Source organism: Marmota monax, unplaced genomic scaffold (genome assembly GCF_021218885.2).
Source record: "Marmota monax isolate L192 unplaced genomic scaffold, Marmota_monax_Labrador192_F-V1.1 WCK01_AAM20220418_F8-fsc00004, whole genome shotgun sequence".
In the NCBI taxonomy this organism is placed as follows: domain Eukaryota; kingdom Metazoa; phylum Chordata; class Mammalia; order Rodentia; family Sciuridae; genus Marmota; species Marmota monax.
In genome coordinates this window covers 11,315,923-11,329,246 of record NW_026692881.1, presented here as the reverse complement: position 1 = coordinate 11,329,246, position 13,324 = coordinate 11,315,923, and the positions used below count along the sequence as shown (strand labels likewise).

At 39.9% G+C, this 13,324-nt stretch overlaps 1 protein-coding gene across 1 annotated transcript in view; it reads right to left on the bottom strand.

Moving 5' to 3' along the window:
- The window catches only part of LOC124096537 (cytochrome P450 2C5), a 28,849-nt gene that overhangs the window by 3,831 nt on the left and 11,694 nt on the right, over window positions 1-13,324 (bottom strand). Inside the window, exons 6-7 of the mRNA XM_046450483.2 lie at window positions 11,994-12,135; window positions 9,011-9,198 (exon numbers count right to left, since the gene is read on the bottom strand). Of these exons, the coding sequence (XP_046306439.1) occupies window positions 9,011-9,198; window positions 11,994-12,135 (330 nt within the window). The remainder of the gene's footprint in view (window positions 1-9,010; window positions 9,199-11,993; window positions 12,136-13,324) is intronic.

Genomic DNA, 13,324 nt, shown 5'->3' with positions numbered 1-13,324 from the left:
TATCTCCACTGACATCAGTGATTTCAGCCTGTGGAAGAAAAAATAATTTATCTAATTGGAAAATGGCAACCAAGGATTGAAAAATTCTATATCAGACTTTTCCAAAGGAAGAGCATAAATGGACCATTCTCTTGAGGCTACAGTTCTATAAACTTCAAAGATACCAGCCATATCATAACCTGCCAAGCAGTGAGCTGAATGGGATCATCAAGCAGGTCCACAAAGCAGATGCTTTGTTGGATAAGGAGGACTGACAATCCCTGATTCTTCAGTCTATTTCCCATTTAGTTGCACATAAGGAGGCAATCAACTTTCATTAATTTTATCCTCTCATCCCAATAAGAAATAAACACCATCTCCTCCTTGTTCCCCTGCTAGAAAGAGAGTAATTTCAGGTCCTAATCCTTATACTGAAGGACCCCAAGGCCCCAGGCCCAACATTAGGAAAACTAACCCCTGTGCCCTGAAGCTGCAAGATGTTCCCTTACCCAACCCCCATGTCAAAACCCCACCAGCTGCACGTAGCACTTCAAGTCTCGCACAATGTTACCACAAGATGTTCCATATAGATAACCCCGGAAGGGCCAAACTTGAGCAAACAGGGTAAGAACAGGAACTAAAAGGACAGGATGCAATTTTATGGTTTTTCCGAGAACTAAAGTGGGAAAACAAGTTTACCCCCCAGGTGACCTAAAGGCTGAATTCAGAGGAACCAATAGAATAACTGTTACTGTGCTAAGCTAAAAACTAACCCCCTGCTCCCTATAAAAAATCTGTGCCCTAGAGCCCGGTGTGCCAGTTCGCCGCAGCTCCGGCTGAGGTCTCGCTGAGCACCCGCAGGCGCCTGTGTAGCAATAAATCGCCTCTTGCTTTTGCAGCCAGTGCCTCGTGCGTCTTTCTTGGACAGGGAATCGGTGGGTCTTTCATTTGGCGAGCCAGCCAGGAGTACTCCTGTAACCCCATCCGGATCCCTGCCCGAGGAACTCCCGACATCACTGGGAGGTAAGCTGGCCAGCTCAAACTTTCTGTCTTGTTGTCCTGTTGGCTATCTGTTCTCTGTTCCGTGCAGCGTCTGTAAGACTATATGATCCTAGGCATAGTCATTTAGTATTCTGAGGCAGTTCTGTAGTCATCTAGTATTCTGAGGCAGTTTGAGAAGGAGTTGACGAACTCGGACTTCTCCCCTGCCACCCTGGGAGACGTCCCAGGGATCAGAGGGGTCCATTTCTTTGGAGCCCCCCGGTGTTTCCGAAGATTACACCATCTTTGTAGGCAACGGAGAAGTACGAACTTCTCCCAGGCCATCTGATTTTTTCGGTTTCCACCGAAGCCGCGCAGCGATCTCACTGTTTGATTTCGTTTTTGTGTCGTTGTGTCTGTCTCTCTATTTCCTCTCTGAGAATATTTTGGGGGCCTTAAATGTTTTCGAAGAGTACACTGTTCTTGTGGGTGATGGAGTTCCTCCTCCCCCTAATCTGATATTTCCGGTTTGTGCCGAAGCTGCGCAGCGTTCTTTGTGTTTTGTGTCCTGTCTGATTTGTATCTGTCTCCTTGCCTCTGCATTTTCTCATTCCACCTGAGACTAACATGGGACAATCTATAACAACTCCCTTGAGTCTCGCCCTTGACCATTGGCAAGACGTCCGAAATCGGGCAGACAACCAGTCAATAAAAATTAAAAAAAAAAAATGGGTAACACTCTGTACCACGGAGTGGCCAATATTGGCCCACCCTCGAAGTTAAATGGCCCCCAGGAGAGTCCCTCCATCTCTCTCTCTAATCTGCAAAGTCAGAGATTGTCTTTCAGCCGGGGCCGCATGGCCATCCAGATCATGGCTTTTAACCTTTCAGGACCTCTGCGAATCCCCTCCTGCATGGGTGGGATCCACGCAGTCCGCCGGGAGGATTCCACCCGGCGGTATGGCGGATCTGTCCCGTCCCTGTTCCTCCCGGCCCCTCCACCCCAGGAAGCGAACGGGTCTTCCTGGAGTCGGGCTGCTTGGAAATGCAGCCCAAGGCGGATGATAAATTCTATCTAAGGCTGAATACTGAGACTAGGGAAGCAATGTTTTCTTCCCCCCCCATAACCGGCTTGAGTGCAAATAGAGATGCCTGCTGGGGATTTAACAACTTTGACATCTCGCTTTGACTTTTCTCAAAGCCCTGTCCTCATTATTAAATTAATGTTAATTGGCTTTAGAGATGGGAACCAAATTTTCAGTCACAAATTTTGACACTCTCAAGGGGACTTTTAAGGAGTTCCCACTCTGCTTTCTTGGGGAAGCCTAGCACTCGAAACAACTGCAAGCAGAGGATGGACTTTTTGGGAGCTGGCTACTAACAAGTTAGAAGAAAAAAAAAAATACCTAAACTAGAGGAACTGATCCTGTGGGTGAAAGATAGGATTAAGGGACTCCCAGCAGCTGCCAGAGCCATTTAGCTCTGGGGAGTTCCCTGGGTCCTTATCTACATCTTAAGGATCTGTTTACTTCACCTCTGTTTACTTAAAAAGAAGGGACACTGAATGCAGTAAAGCCAGTCACACTGAGACCCTTGATTTTACACCTATAGTTGCCCCTACGTGAAAACATCTGGTCCACTCATAGGAAAATCTATGGTGCCACTGATGGGAGTCATAATTAAATGAAAGTTCAAAACCTGGAGAGATATTTTCTTATCTGGTTGTCTAATTGTTTCTTAGGGATAATCTAGGTTAAATGTGTGTCTAAAAAATAAATAATAATATTTTTTTATTGTAACAATCTGGTATCTGAATGGGTTTCTAAAGCATTGCACTATCTTGCAGTTAAAAGTTGGGTTTAAGCAATTGTTTAGTTTGATTTCAGATAGTTCATGCTAGAAAACTTAAATACTTGGGATAAAAAAATTTTAAAAGTTTCAATTTTGAACTGGGTAGCCTGAAAAAAAAATTAAAAATAGATCCAAATATCTTTAATTCACGTGATTCAAACGGTTCAATTTAGATTGGGTAAACAGATAAAAGTAAAGATGTCCTCAAAATTAAGCTTATAAGTTTCTCTAGGTGTTCAAAAAGGCCCTAATAAAATGTTAACTCTGCTTAAATTTAAAAGTTTACAAGTATTGTTTCAAAATGTGAACAAAAGGAGGTTTATGTAATTATGGTGTTATTAATGTGTTCATATCTTCCAGGTATACAAGTCTGTAAGGTAGAAGCTTCAAAAGAACATTATATCAAGCTGGTGTTCTAAAGTTGTATGGTAATTTTAGGCTTAAAAAAAAAAATGTTGGAGATTCAATTATATCATTTGTGTTCTATAACTGAACTTGTTATCAATAAGATATGTACAGTTCCATGTTACTTTCTACTCTAAGATACAATTTATGTATTTTTAAGTTAATAAGAGCCTAATCTGTGTGAAGGTTTTATTGCAAAACACAAAAGTACATTACTACTTTTCTACAAGAGGTTAAAAGCTTTCAGCCTTTAATTCATATTTTAGGTGTGATATTATGTTGTGTTAGCTAATGTTCATGTAAACTTGAACAACAATTTATGTAAACTTTGTAAAATGATCAGCTTCAGAACTATAGTACTTGAGATTTATAAAGAGCCCTGCCTTACTTGAGATAAGGCTCTGTCCCATCTCACTACATGTGAAAGTGGCTATGAAAAAAAGTAAGCCAGATTTCAGTACAGTTAAAGTTGTGTCCAAAAGTAGGTTTTTGCCAAGATTACTAGGATCTCAAACAGGAAATTATGATGTATAACCCTGCCAGAATTCAAGGTAGCTATTATATAAGCTAAATATGTTTTTACCCTAGTTAGTTTTGTTTTGTAGTTTGCTTATAGATGGTTTAAGGATTGCCTATTAATATTCTAAAGAGGTATTGCTTTAAGAACACAACCTGGGTCAACATAAGATAAAGAGTTATCACCTACAGGATAGAGAGATAGACATTAAAGCCCAGTGTTCTTAATATAAGGCTGTTAACTTATTTGCTGGATGTTTAAGATCAAGTTTTTAAAATTAATTAAATTAAAAAGGCCAAGAAAACCAATATTTGGCTCTTGCCCTCTGAGTCAGTCTGAATCAGGGAATAGGGGACTTCTCCAAAGGGCTCAGCAACTCTAGGCCACATAACCTCCTGAGCAGGGAGATTAATGAGACCAGTGGAGGACAGAAAGCCAAATGGTGCATTTGCTGTAAAGAGGAGGATCATTAAAAAAGGGAGACATCCCTAATGCTTCTGAGGGAAGCCATATGGTCAAACAAGGCCTGGACCCATCCTAGCGCAAATGGCACTAGCAGAACTGAAAAGCTGCTATGAAGTTCCCGAGGACTCCCAGGATAACTCAGCTGACTGTAAACAATAGGTAGAAACAAAAGTCAGTTTGACTTGCTTCATCTTAAACACTTAGCAAAGACAGTCAAAGCCAAAGCACAGCTGTTCCTGGACATCTTAAATGATAATAATAATTAAATGTAACTTCCATAAATAAATAGACTGGAGGCTACAAGAGAAATTCTTAGACAGAAATGCCTGATAACTGTCAAAGGGACTACTAGAATAGTTTTAGTCTAAGGCTTTTATTTCTAGCCAACGCAGGTAGACTTGATGTTTGCTAATATGGTTATCCAGCCCTAAGTAGCAGAATTAAAGATTTCTCTATTAGACACAGAGGAGAAACAAAAGTTCTCTTGGAAGCTCACAAAAATGTGCCAGGGGACATTGGGCGCCCCACCCAACTCACAAATTTGATTAATGAAGTTTTCCTTTAACCCGGCCAAACTGGGACTATGCGACTGAAGCAGGTGAGAACCACCTACGTCTCTATCGCCAGTTACTCATAGAGGGTCTCCATGGAGCAGGGGGATCTCCATGGAGCAGGGCGATGGCCCACCAATTTGGCTCAGGTAAGACAGACTATCCAGGGGTCAAAGGAAACTCCGAAAGCCTTCTTAGAGAAATTAAAAGAGGCTTATCGGAGGTTTACTCCCTTTGATCCTGATAGTGAGGACCAAAAAGGAAACATCTAATGGGCCTGCCTTCGTCTCCCAGGTGTCAGGCGGTAGCCAATACATTGGAGATTAATTAAAAATTACATTATGGTTATAGACCCCAAAGTTCAGGACAGGTAAAAAAGATAAATAGAACCATTAAGGAGACTTTAACTAAATTGACACTTGAAACTGGCACTAGAGACTGGGTACAACTCCTACCTTTAGCCTTGTATGGGGCCCAAAACACCCCAGGCCCACATGGACTAACCCCATTTAAAATCCTGTACGGTGCCCCACCTCCCGCTATTAACTTTTATAAAACTAAAACCTATGCCTCCCTCACCCCATCTATGCAGACTCATTTGCATGCTTTGCAATTGGTCCAGAACGAGGTCTGGAAGCCTCTAGCTGCAGCATACAAAGAGGAACTTAAAACCCCCTTGCTGCCACATCCCTTCAAGGTCGGAGATACCGTCTGGGTATGCAGGCACCAGAGCAGGAACCTCGAACCGCGGTGGAAAGGACCCTACACTATCCTGCTGACCACTCCTACTGCACTCAAAGTGGACGGCATCGCTGCTTAGATCCACGCTTCCCACGTGAAGACTGCACATCCACAGGAGTCCGCAGACACCTCTCCGGATCCAGAATGGAAGTTGCAACGTACCCAAAATCCGCTAAAGATAAGACTCACTCGCTGTTGATTTTTCTTGCTTTGTGCTGTGTCTTCCCCATATCAGTTAACCCCAACCAATCTGTGAGCCAGACATGACAAGTATTATCGGGGACAAGAAATATAATTTAAAAAAAAACATCCACAAAATACCCCCTTTGGGCTTGATGGCCTACCCTAGGGCCTGAAAACTAGGTCGCAGGCACAAAAATGTGGGCAACATGAAAGTTACTATTGTAAGTCTTGGGGATATAAAACTACGCGGGATGCATAGTAGAAGCCAAGCTCATCTTAGGATTTAATTCAAATAAAAAAAAAAAAAAACAGGATCCCCCACTTTCTGCCGACTCTTGCAGGAGCCTGAAATGGTACAGGGCAAGGCCATGTACCGCATTTGCCTGCAACCCCTTAAACATTACCTTTACTCAGGCAGGCAAAGCATCAAAAGATTGGATAAAAGGAAAACAATGGGGCCTGAGAGTATATCATAAAACTGCCTATGACCCTGGGGTCCTATTCAAAATTAGATTAATAGTAAATACCAACCCCCAACCAGTATGCTGAGCCGTCAGCTGAAATAATGCTGGAATCCGAGCAGATGGGTCAATGGATATAAGATTATATCCATGATATAAAAAAAAGGGGGGGAATGAAGGACCCCAAGGCCCCAGGCCCAACATTAGGAAAACTAACCCCTGTGCCCTGAAGCTGCAAGATGTTCCCTTACCCAACCCCCATGTCAAAACCCCACCAGCTGCACGTAGCACTTCAAGTCTCGCACAATGTTACCACAAGATGTTCCATATAGATAACCCCGGAAGGGCCAAACTTGAGCAAACAGGGTAAGAACAGGAACTAAAAGGACAGGATGCAATTTTATGGTTTTTCCAAGAACTAAAGTGGGAAAACAAGTTTACCCCCCAGGTGACCTAAAGGCTGAATTCAGAGGAACCAATAGAATAACTGTTACTGTGCTAAGCTAAAAACTAACCCCCTGCTCCCTATAAAAAATCTGTGCCCTAGAGCCCGGTGTGCCAGTTCGCCGCAGCTCCGGCTGAGGTCTTGCTGAGCACCCGCAGGCGCCTGTGTAGCAATAAATCGCCTCTTGCTTTTGCAGCCAGTGCCTCGTGCGTCTTTCTTGGACAGGGAATCGGCGGGTCTTTCAATACTAAATACAAGAGCAAGCCCCATGGCCTTCCTTCCCCTGAAGCCATCAGTCTTCTCCCCAGGACAGCCTTAATAAGTGCAACCTAATGAATCTTACCAGATTTTTCCAATGAAAAGACAATTCTTATTTGTATTATTTTAAATATAATAGTGATATTTTCTGACCTCAAATTTTTTTAAAGAGAGAGAAAGAATTATTTATTTTTTTAGTTTTCAGCGGACAAAACATCTTTGTTTTTGTATATGGTGCTGAGAATCAAACCCGAGCCGCACGCATGCCAGGCGAGCGCGCTACCGATTGAGCCATATCCCCAGCCCTGACCTCAAATTTTAAAATCTATTTTGTAACAGCAAGTAGGTTTTCAGAATGAACACAGAAAGCATGTGGTAGAAAGAATGTCAGCGCTTCACAGATAAAAATCATCTCAAGACTTCAGATGTGGATGCTGGAAATGAGGCCCAGTGGTAGAATGTTGCCTGGTGTATGCAAGGTTCTGTATTTGATCCCCTGTGTAAATGGATGGATGGATAGATAGATAGATAGATAGATAGATAGATAGATGGATTCCATAAATGGGAGACAGAGAGGAAATGGAATAGCACAATTTGATTATGTTCATATACTGTCCTAGTAAAGATGAGGGAAGGAAGTGTTACAACATTCTTTCCATTTATGGGAAAGAAGTGAACCCTTTCTGGAAGAATATAAGCTCTGAAATTTTATATTTTTCCCCATGTGATACCCAGTTCTTCACCAAAAAAGATTTGGCATTTCAAGCATATGACAAAGTGGCCATCAGAAAGAAGAAACATACCTACTTCAAGGAACATTTCTCACATATTTTTATGCAGTCAGCACTATCTTGATATCTATTATCAAAGAAATTTTTTGGAGGAAAAATTATTGACAAAAAATCTGTTATAAGCACTGAAGACATGAAAACATGTGATAGATCAAATCCAGCTCTGTGTATGTATTTGCAATTTGCATATTTACTGCAGAAAATCCATCCAATATCATATAATCTATCCCCCAGATGCTGAAAATCAATTTGTGTATACACATTCTTGACCAAAGTTTATACGAAATTAAGAGAAGAAAATTTTCCTTATTTGAAAAAGAACATCTACCAAATTGTACGTAAAACAACCTTCTCTGCGATGAGATAGAAAGCCTCTAACCATTCCTATAGATAAGAAATTAAAAAAGAATGACTGCAATCATGTATTCTGTTCAAGGTGATTGAGAAATCCTAAAAAGGGCAATAATGCAATAAAGAGAAATCAAGGATATAAAAACAGGAAATACATCAAATTGACTCAAACAAGAGGATAAAAAAAAACAGACAATTCAAATGTATCTCAGGCAAACCATTGGCAATTACTAGGAAAGTTATTAAGTTTACGAGAGGTAACATCATCACAATGATAAAATCAAATATAATCCCACACACCAGTTAGAAAGAAGAGGCAAAGATGTGTTTAAATGACATAGCATGAACAAAAATATTCATTTTACAGGAAAAAATAACAAAATACTTATGAGTCACTGAACTGAAAAAAACATGACTGAGAATATTATATGAAGCAAAAATAAATTGAGAACATAATCATGAATTTAAAGAATCAACAGGTCAAGATATCAATTCTTACTTAATTTGTCTATAGGTTTATTGTTCTCATGAGGAAAACCTAAGAAATCACTTGGGGAAATAACAAACTAGTTTTTTAATCAGAAATTGAATGCAACACTATTTAACTACTGAGCTACATCCCCAGCCATTTTTTATTTTATATTTTGAGTCAGGGTCTAGCTAAGTTACTTAGAGCCTTGGTAAATTGCCAAGACTGGCTTAGAACCTGCACTCCTCTTGCCTCAACCTCATAAACTACATGAGCCACCACACCCTGTGACAACGAAATTTTTAACCTTGGTATGGAAATGTAGACATTTAATAATGGCAAAAACAATGTTTAAAATGTAAAACCAATTTGGAAGGCTCACATGGCCAGATACAGCCACTTCTTAGAAAGCTTTATACCCAAACTAGAAACTACACACAGGCCATTAAGTAGCCAAATGTTTTGCAACTTGTCTCATCCTGTGTGTTAGAGAATTACAATCCTGCTATGGATTTGGGACCAGGAAGAACACTGAGGTGCAGCCCAGAAGAAACAAGCTTACCTTGGGAATGAGGTAATTTCTGAATTTAACATCACAAGTCACTGCATGGGGCACGTTGACTGGAAGGAGATCAATGTATCTCTGGATCTCATACAACACAGCATCTGTGTAGTGCATGCGGCTTCTGTCCTGCATGCAGGGGCTGCGGTGTCTGCCAATCACACACTGAATCTCTTCCTGGACTTTAGCTGGTAAGACACAAGAAAGAAATGAGGGGATAGGAGAGAAAGGGCACTTTTGTCATAGCAACTGAGTATCATAGCATTATGAATATAAATGATATGCCCAGAGGCACACTTACATATATAAACAGTGCCACTAGTGTGTATATATATATATATATGTATATACACAAACACACACACACACACATACACTCTTCATTAAACTACATTTTAAAGTAGATAGAAGCAAATAAAGTAAATAAAATAAAAAATAGGACCATACTTATAAATTAGCATCCCACAGAATTAATATAAGTAGAACTAAATAATATTTTCAAAAAATTTAACAGAATATAAACACATCAAGAATTTACAGTTCTGACAGAAAGAAAATGGGAATCAAATATTAAATTTTCATGAAAATAATTTATGTTTAATATAAAGTACAATAGATTGATATATATGTATGAAGGTTTTGTATGAGAGCAATTTGCAGTGGAACTCCCATCATATTCCAACATCTTTTTTTAAAATATTTTTTTTAGTTGCTGACGGACCTTTATTTTATTCATTTATTTATATGTGGTGCATAGAATCAAACCCAGTGCCTCACACATGTCAGGAAAGCGCTCTACAAATGAGCCCAATCCCAGCTCTATCCTCCCACATCTTAGCCACAGGCACTCAGCACTCTACCACCTCGTTCTGAAATTTAAAGTCATATTCAAACAATGATTCTCCGTTTCTTGTGTGTGCATTATTACACAACACTTAATGATTTCCAAGTATGTGGAAATGAGAGTTTGCATAACTCAATGAGTTAAGCACAAAATTGGGAAAGGACACACACACACACACACACACACACACGAGATTGCCCACCAGACTCTATTCACGAGGATATATTAGACGGCAATTTTTGCTTATATCAACATCCATGAGGTACGACCTTCTGATAGTATACACATACTTTCTGTTATATGAAATTATGATTATTTTACATTGTTGGTGCTTTCTTGGTCTTCTCCCAGTTTCTCTATGTAAGCCCATCATTTTCCAATTTTGAGTTAGGATTATTCAAGATGCTCAGGTAGATGTTTTATACTGCAGGAATCATTGTCCAGCCGTCGGAAACCTCAGATTATTTCTCACATCCCTTTTGCTCCTGAGTTCTCTCCTGTCATCTGTATCATCCACCTTCATGCTGAAGGCTGCTTCCTAGGTCCAGCACCCAGCAGTCTCCCCAACACTCTCATCCCATTCCTGGAGCCCATGGCTTCCTGACTTATAGACATTTAGATGCAACATTCTCCAGTAATTTTCTGAGAAATAGGGGTACTGGTATAATATTTTGGCAAATGTGCAGGTCTGAAATACACCTATTCTATGAAATAACAAGATATTAGTTACTTGTAAGAACTCTGGTGCTGCTCTGGTGTTTCACATAAGTCAAGGGATATTTCTCTGAATGTTGTAATGAATTCTTCATCCCTTGTGATATGCAATGCTACAACCCTGTGTTTTGGGTGGATGCTTTTATTTCACTCTCTCTGATGGATGATTGGAAGAATTTTCTACTAAGATGGCAAAATATGAAAGTCTTTACTCCACAGTTCTTCCCTCCCTTGAGAGCACATGACTTTTCTGATGTTGAAGGAAGAGCTCAGATTCTCCAAAGCTTCCTTTCAGCCCCACACCTCAATCTTTCTTTGCCATTACATAAGATCCCTTAGGAAATGGATTCTGAGGCTCGGTATGTTCCCTTACAGTTCTTTTCCTACAAAGAAAATATTTGTCACCTGATGAGTGAAGATGTGAAAAGAATGATTTAATGCTATTAGCTGACAAGGGATTTGCCTGAGCAGAAAAGCCTCCCTTTTCAACCTCACTCTCCCTTCATTGATTCCTGTTATTTCCAAACAAGAGAATCTTGTTGGAGTTTTAAGAACAGAGATTACTTTTCTTTCTTCATAAATTTTCCTCTTCTAATATTCAGGTTACCAGACTATCCTCCTTTTAGATTCCATCACCACACTTGCATCTGCCTTCTATGATTAAGAAACTTGGTAAAGAGTATATAAAGTGTTTATTGTTCCCGTCCTCTCGTGCTTGAAAGAGAATGAGTCTAACAAATAATTGTGTTGCCATCCTTTAGTGGAATCATCACTCAAGACTCAAAAAAGTATGCTTATTGCTACTGCATGAACAAAATTCCTTTAAAGGTGATTTTTAAGTGGTATTGATAAAACATCAAATTTTTGACCACCCCTCAAGAAAGGTTCTTACTCCATGAAACACAAGTTTTATGGAAGCAGTCTGTTGAAATGATGAATTAAAAAATTAGGAACAGATCTGCCAAAATTAAAATACCTTTCTGACATATATACATGAATAGAATACTTCCAAGTGAGGAATCATCTCAGGAAGCTTCATTACATTCTAGGATTTCCACCAAGGCTTCAAGAAGGAGTTTCCTTTTCCCTACCCCAGAATTAGAATTAGCAGAATGAGGAGAGGCATCTTCAAGACTTCATCTGCTGAACCAAGTGGTATTTCGGGATACAAACAGGAGACATTCCCATGCCCGTTGATGCTGGCTCTGCCACCACAAATCACCTCCAATGAAATGCAGACACTGCACCAGGGTTCCACTGCCTCTCCTACTGCCATGCTTTCTTCACTTTCTCAGCCCTCCTCCTGATCACACTTGGTGGCAGAGAAAACTAAACAGTGAAGCTTCCATAAGACAAACAAGTGAGGACCAAGAACTTCTTCCCAACATCTCTCTCAGTTCACTTGCTCGTCATCTGTGTTCATACCTGTGACCTGTGGGTGCTTCAGCAGGAGCAGGAGAGCATATCTCAGTGTTGTGCTTGTTGTCTCTGTGCCAGCACCAAACAAATCAGAGGCAGCAGTCACCAAGTTTTCATACGTATACTCTAACCCTTGATTGTCCTTTTCCTAGGAATGATTTGATACTGTTACATGTCAAGTCATTTGCCAATGGATGAAAATACAGTGAACCACATTAACTCATAATGTTGTAAAGTTGGCCAACACAGACTCTGAAGCATGCAGTACTACAAGCATTAACTGGTTGTCGTGGCAGAGACTATATATCCCTTGACCCAAACTTCATTTCGTACACTTTATTTCCTACCTGAGATTCTATGCAGCGTGATCGATGAGCTGTGTAACATGTTTCTTTCCCCAAAACAGAACGAGCATGTCGGGTGGCTCTCACCCTGGACGTGAAGGCTTAATCATAAAAGTGAATGCCCCAATCTTAAATAGGGAGTCAAAAATGAAAGGCTTTTTTATTTGTATTACAGAAAATAGGTGAATGAGTACTACATCGTGGTAGATGTTATAAGTCTGAACAGGAGTTTTCATTTCTCTTCCGTCAAAAATTGAAAAAGTCTCAATAGAACCCACAATTTTCATAAAGTACCAATTATGAGAACAGCATTGTAGCAAATCCAAGAAGTTATCAGAGGGAAAGAGAACAGGTTCACCAAGACAGGATGGGCCAGCACTAATGTAATGAACAAGGGAAAGAACAAATATATGGTCTAGGGGACAAGAATAAGAATGCATTAATTGAAAAGTCACTAAACCATAAAGACAAGAAGTTGAGACATTAACTGTCCAAATGGGATATATGACAGCGAAGGGGTAATGAGATGCCAAGGATAAAGTTTTGGACTGAAAAGACTATGAAAATGAATTGAAAACATCATAGCTGTTTAAATACTGAGTAAAGGGGATCATTATTATAAAAAATACATTATTTGACAGCTAGTTCCAGGGCCAGCATGGTACATTCATAATCTCTATGTGGCTATGTTATGCTTCACATATGTAATTAACACCATCAAAACAAACTAATCTCTTTCAACACACATACTGGGTAACCAAGCTCAGTATATGTCTTGGAAATACCTACTTCATATTGAGCCTGTTAAGTCAAAGTTCATCAATTAAGTCTCAAGTTAACAGTCATAGACCAATGTTAACCGGTGTGCTCTAAAACCAATGTTAATGTTTCTATCACCTAAGATGAATTTGGAGAGTTACTTTATATAGGCATATATGCAATCACAATTAGCCTTGTATAAACCATATAGAAAATTATTTTTTAATACTCATT